The sequence below is a fragment of the Antedon bifida genome, chromosome 7 (assembly GCF_963402885.1).
Source record: "Antedon bifida chromosome 7, ecAntBifi1.1, whole genome shotgun sequence".
NCBI classification, from domain to species: domain Eukaryota; kingdom Metazoa; phylum Echinodermata; class Crinoidea; order Comatulida; family Antedonidae; genus Antedon; species Antedon bifida.
In genome coordinates, this window is record NC_136232.1 from 25,565,235 (window position 1) to 25,587,364 (window position 22,130).

Below are 22,130 nucleotides of genomic sequence, written 5' to 3' on the forward strand. Positions count from 1 at the left end.
GGCATGTATATGTTGCGTGCATAGATACATATTTCGAGTTTGAACGCGTTACTGCGTCAACATAATAACTTTTGTGCTTTTGGCTCTTTGTTTTATTTTCTTTTTAATTTACTCAGTACAGTTACAGATTTAGGTTCGATCCCAGATTTGATTAAAAATACTCTTTTTACCGTTTTATGTAAGCGAAATGTACAGTTATAGCCAAAATACGGAACTTTTATGTTTCGCGATTAACGCATTGTAACTATTACGTAACGCAAATTGTTCAATTGGGTTTTTGAGAGAAATGTATAAAAGTCAACAACAACATCTTCCTGCCAGCCGCCAGCGTATTTTTTTTTTCCAGGACGAACGTGGGCAGAAATCATGAATAATTCATTCATGTATAATTATAACATAATAGGGAACATTATAGAGGGCGCTATATAAGCATGCAGAGAGATTAAATAAATAGTGTAAACAGCGTTTGCCAACCGAAATGTTTGGTCTAGTGGTAAAGGCTTTAACCTATTACACTAAAGCCCTCCGTTCGAGGTCTTTGATAAACATGTTTTTTTTAAATAATAGTTGAGAGAGATTATTTAGAGGGTTAGGTTTAGTATATTTAGGAAGTAGATCAGCTATCTTGCAATTCTTTATAATAGAAAATAATTAAGGTAATGAATTATTCATGATTTCTGCCCACGTTCGTCCTGGAAAAAAAAATTACGCCAGCCGCCAGCAGAACAACAAGCAAAAACTCAATTCATTTTCTGAATGTTTGATAAAAAAACACAAACATGAGTAGGACAGGGCAAGATTTTAGTATAGTAGAATACTTTGCTGGAAATGATGGGTCACGATGTGGTTACTGTGGTTCAAAAGACACGAATTATTCACGGGGTGAGTTGTAAATACTATCTAGGCCTGCGTGGTGCATGCCTCTCTGCTTGGTTGGTGCTGGCTTGTGGGCTGCATGCTGTGCAGCTGTGTGCTGGCGAGGCTAGTGTTGCAGTCCACTTTGCCGTCCCTCTGGCGGCAGGTTGTTGTAGGGAATTTCCCCAATTGCTACCCTAAGTAATACGGAAACAAAAGAATAAATCAGGAAATTCACTTTTCCTTTTAATAAAATAAATAATAATTATGATATGATATTAATATTATAAATATGTGCTAACTAGGCCTAAAATACATTTTCTTCCAACAGACTAGACTTACAAGTATCAAGTTCTGAAATTGCAATAATTTACAGAAAAAAAAGTTGTTCTCGTCAAATTTTTTCTTGATTATTTATATATTTCAGGTATGTGGGCACATAAGATGATGACACAGGACTATCAGGATTTGATTGATAGAGGATGGAGAAGGTATGAGAAACAAGTCTCTACTGTTTGTCATGTTTTTATTTGATGTCATCAAAGAAAATATAATATACTTGTTAATATATTATAATAAATAATAAATGTTCTAGCCTATTTCCAAAACAGAAATATATGGTACCAACAAACATTTTGTTGATAATGACTTCAAAATACAGTATTGAAAGCAAAATAAAAAAATAAATTATACTTTATTAGATAACACTTTCCTGAGAAATTGTATGCTATCTATGACCAAAGGGACATCCATATTTAAGGGGAACTTTGTTGGGTCTCAAAGGTCTTCTTAATAGAGGTTCTCTGAGTGCCCTTTTAGTTTTAAAGTATCAATTTTAAACTATAAACAAATGTATATTCTTAGGAGTGGAAAGTATGTGTACAAGCCATCTATGGAAATTATGTGTTGTCCAGCATACACAATCAGATGTCAAGCTGTTGACTTCAAACTGAGCAAATCACAAAAGAAATGTTTAATAACAGTTCGTAAACATCTACAAACTGGTGTAAAACTAGGAGACTCCAAAAAAGGTGATGAGGAAAAGGAAGATGTGAAGTCAAAGAATGAAAGTAAAACTGGAGATGAAACTGCAAGTTGTACAAATGACGTCAGCAGTACAAGTGATGCTAGTGAACACTCCAACTCAACCCACGTAAAACGGACAAAGTTGACAAGATCAGGTATTAAGATTGTTTTCATTGCATTCAATAAAATAATATACAAATAATGAATAACAAAACTCCACTCTCAAATACTTATGTAGAGAATCATGTATGTTTGTGAATGAATTGTCATCATATTAGAACAGTGAAACCATTTGTTCTTAATACCTCTTGGCAATGTGCTTTAAATAAGTTAATGATTATAATTTAGAAAAAAAGGGGATCTCCATATATTATGTTTTGTTTGAATATGCCATTTTGATATTCCATAATAGTTATTTACTTTGACCAAAAATTGGGTCAAAACAAATTATTTACCTGAAAAATGTAATTTAAAGCAAAAAATAGTCAAATTGGATCCCAGCCAATGGGTTTTGGTTGAATTTAACCCTAAAAAATGGCCAAACCAAAATCTGATTTTATTAATCTTCATTTTTCATGTTTTTGGAGGACAATACATCTTTAATGACACAGTTATTTTCATCATAAATACTAATGGATAACTCTATTCTAAATCGTTTTGTAGGAGTTGGACCAGATCCAAATAAACCACTACGGAAGAAAGCCAAAATGTTAAGAATGGAAGCAAAACGGCAAAAACAAAACCATTCAGCAGAATCATCTAGCTTAGAATCGCAGCCAACGAAAAATCATGTTAAGTCTTCAAATGAACCGAAAAGTTTGGAAGATTATTTAAGTGAAGAAACAACACTGTCGTCTGCTCTGAACATAAAGGTATAAAAGATTGATCACTAATCTAAAATTTAAAACTAAAATGAAATTAAGCTCTATCTACACTATCAAACTAGTTTGACAAAAAAGTGTGATGTGCCCAAATATGGTGGTGATATGACCACATCATCATGTCCATATATGGGCACATAACATTTTTTGTGTAGTGTAGACAAGGCTTAAGAAAGTATAAATGATAAATATCTAAAATCAACTAAAACAATAACAGTACAAGATTTTATAATTGAATTAAACATTTCATTATGACAACAATAATTTAGATATGGCATTTATAGATGGCTGAATATCAATCATGCACATTATTATTCATATGACTGAAAATCAAACATGCATATCTATATATCAAAAAAATTGATTTTCCAGAATTCATTATTTCTAGAAAGTAGTGGTAATTAATCAAAAGGATTGTGGTGGAATTAAACACATAGCCATTACATTAATATTCATATTTTCTCCTGTCAAGGCATGTCTTTACATACAATATTAAACTGATTCGTTTTAAAACTATTATTGGCCATTCAACTTGAATTTGGGCCAGTAAGAATGAATCTACTGGCCCTAATGGCCACTTAAGTATAACCTTAGCAATGACCCTTGAGTATCTGTTAAAGCATGTCTGTTTGTTTCAGTTAAGACTTGTTCGCTCAAATCCTCCAAGTTCCGAGTTTGAAGAAACCTTTGATGATTCGTATAAATTATATAAACAATATCAAGAAACGATACACAAAGACCCGCCCAATAAGTGTTCAACGGGACAGGTGCGGATATTAAACAAAAAGTAAATGGGCTTGAAAAAACGAAAATGTACCTGATTACACTTTACAAAAATTGCGATTTTTTTTGGTGATTTTTTCACTTTTGCTGCCATAAATTCTAATGTGGACAAACCATTACAAATTCTAGTGTGAAAAAACCATTACAAATTCTAGTGTGAACAAACCATTACAAATTCTAGTGTGAAAAAACCATTACAAATTCTAGTGTGAACAAACCATTACAAATTCTAGTGTGAACAGACCATTACAAATTCTAGAGTGAACAAACCATTACAAATTCTAGTGTGAACAAACCATTACAAATTCTAGTGTGAACAGACCATTACAAATTCTTTTCTTCAAGCTCATAACAAGTTATTTATTTTAATTGATTTTAGATTAAATTGATCAGGACAGCTCCCCCTAGTTTAGAATATCAAGCATCGTTCAAGGAATCGTATGAGTTATTTCGCAAATATCAAATGACAATTCATAAAGAACCAGCATCGGACTGTACTGAACAGGATGTAAGTTTATCTTTATCGTCGTAAGTTCCACAATCAACAAATTGATTATTATGGAAGGCCTACTAGAAGGTTTACTTTTACTGTGTGTGACAGTGGTTGTGTGAACGAATACACTGGGGTATCTCGAAAGATGTACTAGGTTCTTTAAAGTGCACATGAGCGCAGTTTATAGTCCTTATCAAAAAGTGCTGTGTACCTCACTGTTCATATAAACTATTTATCAGCGTTGAAAATTGTACCTACTTTTGTCAGACTTATTTTAAAATAATGATTAAGGATGAAATTTAGTAGACGAAGAGAAAGATAATTTATACAGCAATTATTTTAAAATTTTCCTTTATATTTCTTCTTAATTTTTTAGTTTAAGCGATTCTTATGTGAGTCACCATTGGTAGAGGAGTACAGAGAGGATGGTCCAAGCTGTGGTTATGGATCGTTTCATCAGCAATACTGGTTGGGTGATGTCCTCATTGCTGTCGGTGTTTTAGACATTCTTCCTCACTCTATATCATCAGTGTATTTGTACTACAACCCAGATTACAACTTTCTTAACCTTGGCACGTACAGCTCATTGAGGTAAGAGCACTTCAAGTCATAAGTATTAGACCTATTCACTATTAAGCAATTAATAAACCTTTTAGGGGACTATTAAGCAATAGTTATGCTTTGTCAAAGCACTATTAAGGCTAATTTATACAGACGGACGAGTAAGTGGAAAACTGTGTAGCTTGTCGTACGTAGAATCTGTATCTATCCTGGGTGGAAACTGCCTGTCCACTCCACGTTATGTGTAAATGGCCATAAGGAATAACATAGATTCTATATTTTTGTTACCGTTACTCGTTTGTGTAAATTGGCCTTTAAGCAGTTGGTATACATTTATTTTAAAGGATTAATTTAGAACCCAATTCTGTCTTCTAGCATTTGGCTAAGTTGGTATCTTTGAATATCTAGGTGTGCCAATATTTACTTTTATTTACTAAGTTTCTTTCATACATATTGGAAAAACCGTCTTTTCAGCTATTTTTACTCTTGTTTTTTTCAGAGAAATTGCATTTACCAGAGCACTGCAAAAGGAAGCTGCAAATTTAAAGTACTATTATATGGGATTCTATATACATTCCTGTCCAAAGATGAAGTATAAGGTAAGACAAAGTTATTTGCAGTAAATATTTTGTGCACATATATTAAAGACAAAAGTTAATATGAATAAAAGTAGTGGTAAACTCCACAAAAAGAGAGAAAATAAATTGAAGACAAACTCCTCCTTTGGGACACCCTATTAAAGGGAAACTTTGTGGTGTACCAAAATTGTTCCTTACAATGTAGTTTATTTGTACTTAGACAATTTTGTAGTGTTAGTTTGCACTGGTGCAATGACGGACAGTTATCTAGCCCAGTGTGCTCAATAGACTATCAGTGACAGCCTAATAGTTGATGGTGACAGTTCAATGAGCTAGTGGTTAGAGCCCTGTGGGCTAGTGGTGAAAGCCCAGTGGGCTAGTGATAAGAACACAATGGGCTAATGGTCACAGCTCAATGAAACGGCAGCCATGTTGAAAGTTGATCTCCCACTTTGGTAATAATAACACAGTAGAACTAACCCATTGAGACCTCTATTAAGGAGAATCTTACAGTACCTCTTATTCTCTATGAATACTATACAGTACAAATGTTGAAGAGTTATGTTTTCAGTGCTGGCGCCCTCTATTTAAATTTGATTGTATTACCAGCTATTTCACCCAGTGATTTAATACTGATATTATTTAGGGGAGGATCCAGAATTTTTTAAACAGAGTAAATGTGCTGACATATTACATCATTAAGTTTCTCAAAATAGGTATAAAAAAATATTAAATTTTATTTTATCTTTCAAAAGTTGGGGGAGCATGTGCTCCTAACGCTATCCCTAAATCCATCCTCTTGTATTGATAATTTGTTTTTTAATATCTTCAAGTCATCTGTACTGTTGTAGTACAGCTGTTAGAGCTACCCTTGTAAAGTAAAGTTGAATAAATATCACCCCTCCTCCATAGCCAAAAAAAAAATCTTTACTATAAATAATAAATCAAAAGAATGTTGCTTTTTTCATATTGTACAGTTAGTATGAGTAATGTTCACTCGTAAATTACTATTGAGAAATACTCTAGTAAAAGTTAAAACAATATTGAACTCCATGTGGTGAAGTAAAAGAACAGTGAGCACTGTCTTTGTTTTAGCTTTATACTGGGCTCATGGGAGTTGGGTTAGTAAAGATGGACCACCCAACACAGGAAGATAGGGTAGATCATGGTAAACTACCCTATAACAATCTAGTACTAACCTCATTCTACTGTCTTTGGTAAAATATGTCATGTATATTTTCATTTATTAATTGTTTGGCCTTTGGCTTCAGATTTAGAAATATAATTTTTTATAAAGGCCAGAAATGTGAACTTTACTTTAGCTTGACAGAACTATAACTAAACATTAAAATTGCAGATGAAGTTCTTTTACATCATTGGGATTTGGTCCTTCTCTCCTTTGCCTTCATTTTCTTTCTATATTCCTCTTTTTTTTTAAATAAATTAAAACACTTTTAAAGTAGGACTGAACTACATAGCAATAAACCTTTGATTAAATTGGTCTTATATATTGGAGGTTGTATTGAAACATTGGCTGCAAACTAGTACTATGGTAGCCGCAATCATACTGAAAACCCTAGCCATGGTCTTATATTGAAGACTTATATCCAGTCCTATCAAAACCCTAGTCATGGTCTTATATTGAAGACTTATATCCAGTCCTATCAAAACCCTAGCCATAGTCTTATATTGAAGACTTATATCCAGTCCTATCAAAACCCTAGTCATAGTCTTATATTAAAGACTTATATCCAGTCCTATCAAAACCCTAGCCATGGTCTTATATTGAAGACTTATATCCAGTCCTATCAAAACCCTAGCCATGGTCTTATATTGAAGACTTATATCCAGTCCTATCAAAACCCTAGTCATGGTCTTAAATTGAAGACTTATATCCAGTCCTATCAAAACCCTAGCCATGGTCTTAAATTGAAGACTTATATCCAGTCCTATCAAAACCCTAGTCATAGTCTTATATTGAAGACTTATATCCAGTCCTATCAAAACCCTAGTCATAGTCTTATATTGAAGACTTATATCCAGTCCTATCAAAACCCTAGCCATGGTCTTAAATTGAAGACTTATATCCAGTCCTATCAAAACCCTAGCCATGGTCTTATATTGAAGACTTATATCCAGTCCTATCAAAACCCTAGTCATGGTCTTAAATTGAAGACTTATATCCAGTCCTATCAAAACCCTAGTCATAGTCTTATATTGAAGACTTATATCCAGTCCTATCAAAACCCTAGCCATGGTCTTATATTGAAGACTTATATCCAGTCCTATCAAAACCCTAGTCATGGTCTTAAATTGAAGACTTATATCCAGTCCTATCAAAACCCTAGTCATGGTCTTAAATTGAAGACTTATATCCAGTCCTATCAAAACCCTAGCCATGGTCTTATATTGAAGACTTATATCCAGTCCTATCAAAACCCTAGTCATGGTCTTAAATTGAAGACTTATATCCAGTCCTATCAAAACCCTAGTCATAGTCTTATATTGAAGACTTATATCCAGTCCTATCAAAACCCTAGTCATAGTCTTATATTGAAGACTTATATCCAGTCCTATCAAAACCCTAGTCATGGTCTTATATTGAAGACTTATATCCAGTCCTATCAAAACCCTAGCCATAGTCTTATATTGAAGACTTATATCCAGTCCTATCAAAACCCTAGCCATGGTCTTAAATTGAAGACTTATATCCAGTCCTATCAAAACCCTAGCCATAGTCTTATATTGAAGACTTATATCCAGTCCTATCAAAACCCTAGCCATGGTCTTAAATTGAAGACTTATATCCAGTCCTATCAAAACCCTAGTCATGGTCTTATATTGGAGACTTATATCCAGTCCTATCAAAACCCTAGCCATGGTCTTATATTAAAGACTTATATCCAGTCCTATCAAAACCCTAGTCATGGTCTTATATTGGAGACTTATATCCAGTCCTATCAAAACCCTAGCCATGGTCTTATATTAAAGACTTATATCCAGTCCTATCAAAACCCTAGTCATGGTCTTATATTGAAGACTTATATCCAGTCCTATCAAAACCCTAGTCATGGTCTTATATTGAAGACTTATATCCAGTCCTATCAAAACCCTAGTCATGGTCTTATATTAAAGACTTATATCCAGTCCTATCAAAACCCTAGCCATGGTCTTATATTGAAGACTTATATCCAGTCCTATCAAAACCCTAGTCATGGTCTTATATTGAAGACTTATATCCAGTCCTATCAAAACCCTAGTCATAGTCTGATATTGAAGACTTATATCCAGTCCTATCAAAACCCTAGCCATGGTCTTATATTGAAGACTTATATCCAGTCCTATCAAAACCCTAGTCATGGTCTTATATTGAAGACTTATATCCAGTCCTATCAAAACCCTAGCCATGGTCTTATATTAAAGACTTATATCCAGTCCTATCAAAACCCTAGCCATAGTCTGATATTGAAGACTTATATCCAGTCCTATCAAAACCCTAGTCATGGTCTTATATTGAAGACTTATATCCAGTCCTATCAAAACCCTAGTCATAGTCTTATATTGAAGACTTATATCCAGTCCTATCAAAACCCTAGCCATGGTCTTATATTGAAGACTTATATCCAGTCCTATCAAAACCCTAGTCATAGTCTTATATTGAAGACTTATATCCAGTCCTATCAAAACCCTAGCCATGGTCTTATATTGAAGACTTATATCCAGTCCTATCAAAACCCTAGCCATGGTCTTAAATTGAAGACTTATATCCAGTCCTATCAAAACCCTAGCCATGGTCTTATATTGAAGACTTATATCCAGTCCTATCAAAACCCTAGCCATGGTCTTATATTGAAGACTTATATCCAGTCCTATCAAAACCCTAGCCATGGTCTTATATTGAAGACTTATATCCAGTCCTATCAAAACCCTAGCCATGGTCTTATATTGAAGACTTATATCCAGTCCTATCAAAACCCTAGTCATAGTCTTATATTGAAGACTTATATCCAGTCCTATCAAAACCCTAGTCATAGTCTTATATTGAAGACTTATATCCAGTCCTATCAAAACCCTAGCCATGGTCTTAAATTGAAGACTTATATCCAGTCCTATCAAAACCCTAGCCATGGTCTTATATTGAAGACTTATATCCAGTCCTATCAAAACCCTAGTCATGGTCTTAAATTGAAGACTTATATCCAGTCCTATCAAAACCCTAGCCATGGTCTTAAATTGAAGACTTATATCCAGTCCTATCAAAACCCTAGCCATGGTCTTATATTGAAGACTTATATCCAGTCCTATCAAAACCCTAGTCATAGTCTTATATTGAAGACTTATATCCAGTCCTATCAAAACCCTAGCCATGGTCTTAAATTGAAGACTTATATCCAGTCCTATCAAAACCCTAGTCATAGTCTTATATGGAAGACTTATATCCAGTCCTATCAAAACCCTAGTCATAGTCTTATATTGAAGACTTATATCCAGTCCTATCAAAACCCTAGTCATAGTCTTATATTGAAGACTTATATCCAGTCCTATCAAAACCCTAGCCATGGTCTTATATTGAAGACTTATATCCAGTCCTATCAAAACCCTAGTCATAGTCTTATATTGAAGACTTATATCCAGTCCTATCAAAACCCTAGTCATGGTCTTATATTGAAGACTTATATCCAGTCCTATCAAAACCCTAGCCATGGTCTTATATTGAAGACTTATATCCAGTCCTATCAAAACCCTAGCCATGGTCTTATATTGAAGACTTATATCCAGTCCTATCAAAACCCTAGCCATGGTCTTAAATTGAAGACTTATATCCAGTCCTATCAAAACCCTAGTCATAGTCTTAAATTGAAGACTTATATCCAGTCCTATCAAAACCCTAGCCATGGTCTTAAATTGGAGGCCTATATTCAAACTACTACAGTACTAACTTGTAAAATAACATCACATAAACTAGGATGCTATGATGAGATCATAGTATAAAAGGTGTGCAAGGTTGATGACCTGTAGCTGCAGCAATAAGTTGTTCCTTATTTACAATGCCCCATTCAGAGTTTTTAATAGCCCTTGTTGGCCTGTCAGGATTGTAGTTCATGAGTATCAATGTACAATAGCATACTTGTGCACTTTGTAAGTGTTACCAAGTGTCCACTAGGTCATTGTCATCTAGATGAGCTGCATTCAATGTGCTGCGCTCATTTATTCATCATATTTTTCAAATATTATTATTAACATATTATATTGAACTTTATTCAAGATCATATTTATATGTGATATCAAATTTACAGACATTTATATGGAAATATTGAAGTTATTCATATCAGATTTTTAAAATGTATTGAACTTATTCAATATCAGATTTATAAAAAATGTATTGATTGAACTTATTTGATATCAGATTTATAAAAAATGTATTAATTGAACTTATTTAATATCAGATTTATTATATAAAAAATGTATTGAACTTATTCAATATCAGATTTATAAAAAATGTATTAATTGAACTTATTCAATATCAGATTTATAAAAAATGTAGTAATTGAACTTATTCAATATCAGATTTATAAAAAATGTATTGAAATTATTCAATATCAGATCTGTATAAACAAACTGATCTAATATCAGATTTTTATAAAAAATGTATTGAATTTATTCAATATCAGATTTGTATAACAAATTTATTCAATATCAGATTTGTATTAAAATTATTGAACTTATTTAATATCAGATTTCTATCAAAATTACTGAACTTATTCAATATCATATTTTCAAAATGTATTGAACTTTATTCAATAAAAGATGTATATAACAATTATTCAATATCAGATTTATATGAACTTTATTCAATCAAAGATTTATATCTTATTTATTGAACTTATCACTATCAGATAAATTAAAATACTTCATAAAAACTGAAGCATTAAGGTAGATATCATAGCATACCTAGATAATTAATTACAAAAAAGTATAACTATGGGTCATTTGGATTCAATGTTCGTTAATATATTGAACTCATTTATCAGATTTAATATAACAATTGAAATTTGTAAAATGTTTGTGAATAGATACAATATAGATACCATTCATTGCTTCTGGTGATTATGAACTATTCCTAGATCATTATCACCTTAAATATATATTCCACATACGCAACCTTATTGAACTTGCAGTATGATAGCATAGTCCGTCCGCCTGTGTATAAATGTCCGCCCACGTATAAATGTACATGCTAGATTCCAAGGTCAGTAACGTTTGATAAGCAATCAACAAGTGAAAATTAAGGCTGTAGATATGATAGTGTACTCATGATAGTTTGTATTTAAATAAACTGTGTATTCCTCGGTCATTGCCATATTGGTAAACATTCAACTTTAATTATTTCTCTAATAATTAATATCAATTGAAGTATTAATGTTTCTAACTTTCGGTATTTAAAGATATATTGTCCCCCTAAAAAAATATTTTTTTACATTTTTTTGTTGAATATGTTATTTTAATGTCACATAATAGTTATTCACTCTCACAAAAAATTGGGTCTGAAAAAAAATTTTTTTTACCTGAGAAAAATGTAATTTAAAGCAAAAAATGGTCAAATTGTCTGGAAGACAATGAGTTTTTGGGTAATTTAACTGTTTATTTTGTCTTTTTATAGGTGAAATAATTTTTTCCCCCGTTTTTTTTCTTATGGAAGTGAACAACTTCATTAAAACTGCAAAATGGCCTATTCAAAGTCCGATTTTAAAAATATTTATTTTTCATGATTTTGGGGGACAATACATCTTTAAGCATTTTTCCGATACAGCTCCAATTCACATTGCGTTAGATTGTAATTACAGAATTAACGCCGCTCTTAGTCTTAGTAATTTTGGTAATTATATTCAATAAATTTCTACTTTGATAATTGCCATAAATTAAAAATAGGTGTACAGTCTGTCGGAATTAACGACTTTTCGATTTTCACGACACGCAATGTAATTTTGGTATTATTTTCAATAATTATAATAAATTTATTAATTTATACCTTGTTAATTGCTAGAAATTAAAAATAGATACATATAGTCTGTTATTTATTATTATATGGACCAAAATGCTACATGAATATGATTAATCTGTTTGATGAAATTAATTTTAGGTTTTTATCTGGTAATAATTTAGTACACTATAGTATGATTACTAAATAAATATTATTGTTATTACAATACCACTAATCAAAAGTTGTATAAATCAATTAATAAGTTAATTAATGACTCCACTTTTCATTTTAAGTAACTATTTATTAAGTGTGGTAGATCAGTAGACAATACTAACCACAAGTGAGGTACTTGGTGTGGTCAAAACCACAGACAGGCTATCTCTGATAATTGGTCTATGGCACACACACAATTTACTCAAGCAGAAAGGTAAACAAGCAATGAATGTTATGATTTTTAATATTATTGTAAATAATAATAAACAAGTGTATTTGAATTTACCTGGAAAAATCAACTATTTCAAAGAATTTACATTAGTAATACTGTAATAGCGAATGTAGTTGTTGTGTGTTGTATTAAATTGTGTGATTGAATATGAATTTTTATTTCAGTTCATTCTATGGAAAATAATAGTAGTACAGTATTTCTACATTAGTAGTAAAAAGTATACATTATATGTATACATAATACATTTTTTCCTGATTTCATGAATTATTAATCATGATACTGTATTAGGAATAAACATTTTGTTATTGTTAAAATATTAGATATTATGCTAGATCTTAGTTATTATGGTTATTCCTATCAACAAGTTGATTTCTTTTGTGTTAGTTGTTTTTATGGAGCTATTACAATCTAAATTTATTGTCAGTTAATTCTATTGATATTTATAGTACAGTAATGATACTGTAGTTTGAAAAAAGTAATTACATTTTTTCCTGATTTCATGAATTATTAATCATAATACTATTATTAAAGATGTATTGTTCCCCAAAAAAACATGAAAAATGAAGATTAATAAAATGAATAGGTTAGGCCTATATTGTAGTTTTAATAAAGGTAATCCCTTCCGGGAAAAAAATGAAAAAAAAATGTGTTATCATATAAAATGACAAAATAAATGGTCAAATTCAACCAAAAACCATTGGCTGGCAGCCAATTTGACTATTTTTTACTTTAAATAACAGTTTTTTCAGGTAAATACATTTTTTTCCATTCAATTTTTGTTCAAAATGGATACCTATTTTGTGTATGTGACATTAAAATGGCATATAAAAAAAAAAATGTTTTAAATTATTTTTTCAGGAGGACATAAATAAACATTTTGTTATTGTTTATTAGGTATTATGCTAGATTTCATGGTAATTCCCTACCAACAAGTTGATTTCTATTGTATAATTATCAGGAACCGATGTCGTCATTGTCATCATCAATCTACCTGCTGTTTTCAATGTAATGCATATGTCAGATGTCTTTGTCATAATATCAGAAATGTAAAGATTAGGGCGCTTATACACAAGACACTTGAGATTCACCTTGAGGGCAGCAGCAGGTCACATCTGTTGATATAGGTTATTATATGACCCTTTGAATTATGAAATCATTATTGGAAATAACATGTGAAAATGGGTGGGGAAAGGGACATAGTACTAGTAGAATATTTAATATATCAATAGTTTCAGCAGGGATTTGTTATTACAACTCCCGAGTTTCAGTAACAAGTTGAAGAGTTAGGATTATGAGCTGTCAATTTGTGACAAAATAACATACCTTCCCGTCGCCTTCGCTCGTCTTCAAAAAATCTCCTTTCCATTCCGACTTTTAACACTAAAACGTATGGCCTAAGCACCTTTAACTTTTGCTGCCTCTCGCTTATGGAATGACCTATCCGCCTCTATTAGATCATGTTCTTCTACTATATCGCCTTTAAATCTGCCTTGAAAACTCATCTTTTTCTTTCAAATTGAGCTCTCTCATACTCCGTGCCTTTGATCACTTACTGCTGGAATTGGCGCATTACAAATTTGTATTATTAATATTATTATGTGGAAAAGGGTGTGGGGAAAGTATAGTATACTTGTCAATGTATAATTTTAGTAACAACAGGTTGAGCAGTTAAGATAGAGAACTTTTGATTTGTGACGACTAGGAACTACAAACAATAGTCAATTAAATTTATTGTGTGTATGCGAAGAAATTTGGTTGAACATACTTATTAACACAGATTTCGTAGATTCTAGGTTAAGAACACAATATTCACAGGTCATGGGTCGTCACAAAATAACATTTGTCACAAATGTTATTTTTTGACAAATTTGTGCCTGATGATGGAGATACACAAAGAAAAAGATTACATTACTGGGGACCATTCATCAAATGTTAGTAATTGGCAAGTTGAACTTGAAGGAATGTGAATATAAAACCATAAAAACAAACTTGCTTCTTTTTTTCTACAAAATGCTCCTTTTCTGACGCCAGATAGTTACGTATTATGACTTCTATTATCTAATGATATAAGAAGTTTAACTTGGGGAAGGTGGGAGGGGGAGTGGGTATGGACCAATGGTTTCAATAGCTAATGACAAAACAAATTGGTATACATTTGGGATAGTGAGACGTCCCTAATCAGGGAAACTTTCCCCGTCAAATGAACAAGGGGTGAGTATATGTTTTAACACTGACCAACCACTAGGGACAACCCTATTAAGGGAACACTTTGTTGATGCCTGAAAGGGGTATTCTTCAGAGATAGCCATTTTACCATGGACCCCTATGGACCTATAAATTACTTTATAGGTCCATGGTTTTACTATATTTCTTGTTTTAACAGTATGACCAACATCTATGGAAACCCATATTAAAGGATTACTTTGTTGATGCCTGAAGAGGTACCCTTAATAGATAGCCATTTTACCATGGACCTATAAATTAATTTAATTTATAGGTCCGTGGTTTTACTTTATTTCAAAAACATCAATGCAACTAACTTGATCTATTCTTGACCTTGTTTAGTTAGTAATACGTTAGGAGTGGCCATAGAAACCAAAATAGAAACCAGACTATAATTCATCTTTTTATTTAAAAAATACGATACTTAACGATGTTTAATAATGTAAGATAGTTGACCTACGTTTCTAACTACAGAAAGCCCACGTTGTTTTATCAAGTGGTTTTGTTTTTATTTATAGTTTATTTTATTTTGTTTTCTTCTTTCTTTTTTGTGGTCTACAAATGAATATTTATTTCCTTTTACATCCTTTATTTGGATATGAATAATATTTGTATTTTTATGGTTAAAATATTTACATCATCTTTATTCATAATGGTTGTTTTGTTTTGATTTGTTGTACAGTAGTAGTAATGACGTTATTATTTTTGTTTGTTTATGCTGGATATTTACAGTCGTAATTGAAGTCATTCAACTAATACTAAATGGTACGTCTAGTACCGCGAAGAGGAACTAATATCATATTAGGTTTTAGTTTAGCATGACTATCAATAGTATTTTTTTGGAGTTAGATCGGCTCTAGACAGAGACAAAGTTGTTTCTTGTTTTAAATAGAATATTTCCACAAACCGCAGCCTAAAATTGTATATTGTCTTCCCAAAACAGAGGCAATGCTTTGAAAAATGTTATTTATATCTTAATTTATTTTACATGCTACTATTCAGAGAATTTCTTCAAATTTATGAAAGAAACAGCCAGATTTTATTTAATGAACTTGAATATATTATTTGAACTGGTTTCATATCAGGTAAATCAATATTATTGCCTTTTATACTATTTTGAGCACAAAGGTAAATACCCTAAGGTTGAACTGCGAGTGGGAGGAGGAGAGTAAATATTGCGTGCATTACCTGCTGCCGATAAACTCAGGGTCAATGAACTCAACAACTGGTGACAGTGTTGTATTAATGTAAACACTACAGTATTTTGACTTTGCTTGAACCGAAAAACCACTGTTAGGAAGCTTCCCAGTCATTTTACCTATTCTCGTATTACTTATTCCGAGAATGGAACCCTCCGGAGAATGTCTTACAGGAAAGAAGCCTTCCTATAGGACTTACAGACAGACAATTAATCGCGTGTGTACCCCCTTGGCTGCACGTGACAAAGTACATGTTAAACTTAGTCTAAATACTTTGGTAATTTATCACTTTAACTTTACATTCTACCAGACATGTCTTTCCAGTTTCCTAGTACACTAATTACTGTACAAGCCAATTCAATTCAATTCGTCTTTTATTGGTCTAATTTATATAAAATAAAATCAGAAAATCCTTGTTAATACAAAAAAAAAGTACAGACAATATTTAAAAGGTATAAAAATAATTTGTATAAGACAATAAAAAACTTGGCAAATTTTTCAATCAAATCAAATTTATTTTTATACTTTTATGTCTCACACCCAATCTTATACATTGATAACAATTTCTTTTTGATGATTCAGTATATATTTGATTAAAACTGTTACATTTGTATTCTCGAGCTTGTAAAATAAAATGTATGGATAATTGGAAACACTAATTTATAAATAATAAATAAATAAATAAAAATTCAATGGTGTTTATGGGTCTGTTTATGCTGCATAGCTTTGAATAAACCATTTATTTCAAAATAGATTAAAATAACCATTTAAATCAATGACACTAAATCGTTAGAATTACCCAAAATAAAATTAATTTATTCACACTGTGTTTTTTTTTATTGAACCATGTTCCATGAGGGTAGCCCATCCAGCAAAGCTGATCATTTTGGGGCCCTCGACAATACAATACAAACAGTACAAAAATACATACATACATAAAAAATTAATTATAAAAAACTACTATAAATATAAAAATTGTGATTTTAACAGGTTATTTTTATGGATTAAAAACAGGACCTATATTTCTACCAGTGTTCCATACTTAATTATTTCAAAGCTTTTCAGACAATAAATCAGATTGATTGAAGTGATATTTATAGCTATCTCATGAGTATGGTTTATCATCCTTAATGATATATTGCTTAATTGCCATATGGTGTATTGGATTGTTACCTGTACTGTATTTAATAACAATATTTATTCATTGATTTGTAATTTTATACCATGATTTTGAATTTAAATACCACCATTTTATATTTAAATACCACCATTTTAGATACTAGTAGTATTATTAACCCCACCCATTTTACATTTAAATACTAGTGGTATTATTAGCCCCACCCATTTTACATTTAAATACTAGTGGTATTATTAGCCCCTCCCATTTTACTGTTAGTATCTAGCCATGCCTATTTACCACCTGAGTAGGTATCTGTCCTCAGTACCTATCTTGTGTATGATTGGCAGGCCATACTTCTGCTATATTAATCATGTGGGAAGTGGACTTAAAGTATTACACTTCCTTTCGTATATTGTATTCATAACACATCCTTCTATCCTGAGTACATCGTCATCACGGTAGTCCTTCCTACAACAAAATGGCTCTATAATATCCTGTGTGTTTAATTAAAACCATACACTGTGATTTATAAACATTATGTTTTTGTTTGTATACCATATTTTAACAATACATTTAAATTTGAAATATGATTCTGTAATGTAAACACAACAGAATGAAAAAACATAAATATCAACCGTTTTAAAATTAAGTATAAGTAAAATGTTTTGGTGACAGATCATCTATGTCCAAAGGCCAATATCTATGTCCAGGGCCAAAATCAATGTTCAGGGGCCAATATCAATGTCCAGGGGCCGGGATCTATGTCCAGCAGAAGCCAATATCTATGTCCAGAGGCCAATATCAATGTCTTTTATAAAAAGATAAATTGTTAACCCAGTGCCATTATCCTTTAACTGGGGTTCTTTAAAAGGCCATTTTTTGTGTGTCAGGGTGCATGTGAATTTCCTTGAACTAGAGTCTTTCACAACCCTTATTGCACTTATGAAGGCTATGCTAATGTGATGTGGGATGATGGTAAAGGTTTAACATCAGTCAGGGACATTCAGCACTTCCTGAGTAGTTATCATATCTTCTTTATCTTTATAATAAAAAAAACAACCACAAAGCTTAAATTATTACATGCATATAATATCTCAGTTTAATGTTTTTATTTAACTAACATCAGTTTGCTTGCCTTAAATAGACAGGGTATAAAAGCATTAAAGGCACACTGTAATTATTCCATCAATAGGAGATCAAAAGTTTTGAATAAACTTATCAGTGACTAAAATTGTTATTGTAGTCTAGTAAACTTCCATAATAAATTTAGAAAGGAATCCATTACAGAACATATTAATATGACATCATATAAAATTACAGTAGCTTTAAATTAACACATTGCTGTTACATATACAGTAATGATATTAATACATAATGCATTGATAATATCATATCTTTATATTTACACTACAGAACATATTTGTGGTAAAGCAACCAGGTTTAGGTTGGCGGTGAACCACAATATTTATTTATAAAATACTGTGTATTGTTATTGTTTATTTATTGATAGATATTATTATTGTTGACATATATTGCTGTTTAGTGAGCAAACATGTGTCTTTATTGTGTGATTTAATTACATCATTTCATTATATTTTTTTATTTTGCATATATTTATTGATTAATTATCCATTTATTAATATGTGATATTATTACATTAATTAGCAGACACTGTTATAAGTGTATAGTGAAGTTCTCACATTGATATTAGTATTAATATATTTTAACCATATTAACTATTTTATAAGTGAAATTCAAACTACAGAAGAATCCTAAGGGGCAATATATATCCTTTAACTGCAGCCAACCTCTATACAAAGGATACCTCTACTAAGGAAACACGGGTTCTACATGGATAAAACAATCTTGATGAAATTTTATAAACACTGACATGGCATTTACTCTGAAATTATTAATAGAAAAATTATCTCAGGTTTCTAATGTGACATCCATATTTCTGTTATTTTGATATGGCGCAATGATAGAGAATCAAACAGGCATGGGTTCGATACATGTTTGTTTTTATTATTTAAAATGATATTTTTCTATTGTAGGGACAGATAGGAAGTTCATTTCTACTGTGTCCAGAGGCGTACACCTGGCAACCAATAGAAGACTGCCGTCCTAAGCTAGATGAAAACAAGTACAGTAGATTAGACAATAAAAATACAGGTAACAATCATGTTTACTATTTTGATACCTAAAATTAATTATTTAATCATATAAGATATGTTATATAACACCTAAATAAATTCCTGTCATTTGATTGGACAATTGGGGATCACATGGCGTGCAATAGTACGTACTACTGTATGAACTTTAATTCCTTTTTTCCTTCTTAATTTCGTGTATGAAACGCATTTCTTCTTCACAATAATATAAACAAGATATTAAACTTTTTTTAAAATCATAGCCGATTCGGAAGTTGACATAAACCAAATTTTGACTCTACACAAAGGGCGGGCGATGGCGTACGATTTTTACAAGACGATGCAAGGCTCACACGCAGACGAGGAAGAAGTGAGTGAGTATGGAAGGCTTGTAGGGCCAGTATGCGCATACAGGATGCTGTTATACCGTTCATAGGAAATCATAGTTTAAGGAAATTCTGTTCTAACTATTACATATTACCTTATAACAGTTATGCCTATATAAGGGCATACCAGTCCATGTACAGCCATGATATCTTTAATTTCAGAGAAAACAGGAATTTAATGAAACCTTATAACTTATAAACTACATACTATATTATTAAGTTTTATACTGCTTTGTATTTTAATTTGTAAGTTATGTTTTTTAAATAATGTCAATGATTTCCTAATTAAAAGAATATATTCAAAGAGAACATTTAAATTATATTTATAAATAACATTTATATATTGGGAATTAAAATAACAATAAGCGTTTTTAATTTATAATTATTTATATGTATTGTATTGTGATTTGTTGTGTGTAATTTGTTTTTCTTAAATTTCATGTCGTTTTATAAACTTTTTAGGTTATAAATTACTAAATTTAGATATTTGTGATTCTGCTACAGGCTGTCGGGGAGAATTTCACTATTTTTAGAATCTATTTGCTCTGGGATATTTATATACATGAGAAAATGTTGAATTGTAATGTATGTCGATATGGAATTTTAAAATAATGTTATTATAACATGTTTTCCAGACAAATCTAAAGATAAATTGTTATTTAATAGCAAATGTCAGATATAATACAGTAGAAGAAGTAGGACTTATATATTGAGACACTCTATTAAAGGGACACCCTATTAAGGGGACACCCTATTCAGGGGACACCCTATTAAGGGGACACCCTATTAAGGGGACACCCTATTAAGGGGACACCCTATTAAGGGGACACCCTATTAAGGGGACACCCTATTAAGGGGACACCCTATTAAGGGGTCACCCTATTAAGGGGACACCCTATTAAGGGGACACCCTATTAAGGGGACACCCTATTAAGGGGACACCCTATTAAGGGGACACCCTATTAAGGGGTCACCCTATTAAGGGGACACCCTATTAAGGGGACACCCTATTAAGGGGACACCCTATTAAGGGGACACCCTATTAAGGGGACACCCTATTCAGGGGACACCCTATTCAGGGGACACCCTATTAAGGGGACATCCTATTACTGTAAGAAGACACTCTATTCAGGGGACACCTTATTAAGAAGACACCCTATTAAGGGGTCACCCTATTAAGGGGACACCCTATTCAGGGGACACCCTATTCAGGGGACACCCTATTCAGGGGACACCCTATTAAGGGGTCACCCTATTAAGGGGGAATCTTATTAAAGGGACCCTTTGTTTGATTTTGAATTTGTCCTCTTGTTGGAGTTTGCATTTTCTATATAGACGCCCTAAATAAATTGACATGATCCATAATGTTAAGCTTAAGCTATGTCTACACTATCGAACTAGTTTGTCAAAAAAAGTGTGAGGTGCTCAAATATGGTTGTGATACGCCTAAATATGGTGGTGATATGACATATATCCATTATTTTTGGTCGCATAAAGTTTGATAGTGTAAACAGAGCTTTAGTTCCTGCTTAGATGCAACACAACAACCTTTTAATGTTCGCGAGGGATCACCCCGACCTTTAACCTTTGATGTATTCAAATACTGTTTTGTGTATGAACCGATCAAAAATAAATAATTTTTTCAATCACCGATTTCTTGATTACAATACCAAACTTATTTGTTATTTCTCACTTTCATCGTAAACAATGCACGTCCTGGTCTTTGACCCATGCTATTATCGTTGCTAACTTGTTTTGTATTACTACTAGACAAACAATGTACTATTATAAATATTACCTTTATATATCTTTCTGTTCTTTTGTTATCAACTTCTGGAAAGGTAATTTTAGTTTCAAATTTACGTTTGCAGTACAACAATCAATTATCTACAGTACTATAATTATATATAATAGTAACTGTATATTACACCAAAATAACTTTATTAGAAGAGACCGTGTCTATTAGGCCAAAATAACTTTATTAGAAGAGACCGTGTCTATTAGACCAAAATAACTTTATTAGAAGAGACCGTGTCTATTAGGCCAAAATAACTTTATTAGAAGAGACCGTGTCTATTAGGCCAAAATAACTTTATTAGAAGAGACCGTGTCTATTAGACCAAAATAACTTTATTAGAAGAGACCGTGTCTATTAGGCCAAAATAACTTTATTAGAAGAGACCGTGTCTATTAGACCAAAATAACTTTATTAGAAGAGACCGTGTCTATTAGGCCAAAATAACTTTATTAGAAGAGACCGTGTCTATTAGACCAAAATAACTTTATTAGAAGAGACCGTGTCTATTAGGCCAAAATAACTTTATTAGAAGAGACCGTGTGTATTAGACCAAAATAACTTTTTTTTAAATTGCAGAATTTTTCAAAAATATTTTTCGATTTAACTAGTTACTATAGCTCTATAAAAGGATGATAACACAATATATGCGC

The 22,130-nt window shown here is 31.8% G+C and overlaps 1 protein-coding gene across 3 annotated transcripts; it reads left to right on the top strand.

Annotated features, from left to right (window-relative positions):
• Nucleotides 1-443: 443 nt before the first annotated feature.
• On the top strand, nt 444-21,335 carry LOC144847441 (arginyl-tRNA--protein transferase 1-like). 3 transcript variants are annotated; one of them, XM_078703809.1, is made up of 9 exons: nt 444-534; nt 1,283-1,346; nt 1,720-2,036; nt 2,545-2,753; nt 3,925-4,053; nt 4,415-4,629; nt 5,099-5,198; nt 19,201-19,318; nt 19,560-21,335. In XM_078703809.1, the coding sequence occupies exons 2-9, from the start codon at nt 1,285-1,287 to the stop codon at nt 19,730-19,732; spliced, it is 1,323 nt and encodes a 440-aa protein (XP_078559935.1). In that variant the 5' UTR covers nt 444-534; nt 1,283-1,284; the 3' UTR covers nt 19,733-21,335. The 3 variants fall into 3 exon arrangements, with proteins under 3 accessions (XP_078559935.1, XP_078559934.1, XP_078559933.1); XM_078703808.1 differs by lacking the exons at nt 444-534; nt 3,925-4,053 and adding exons at nt 557-882; nt 3,401-3,529; XM_078703807.1 differs by lacking the exon at nt 444-534 and adding an exon at nt 557-882.
• The last annotated feature ends 795 nt before the right edge of the window (nt 21,336-22,130 follow it).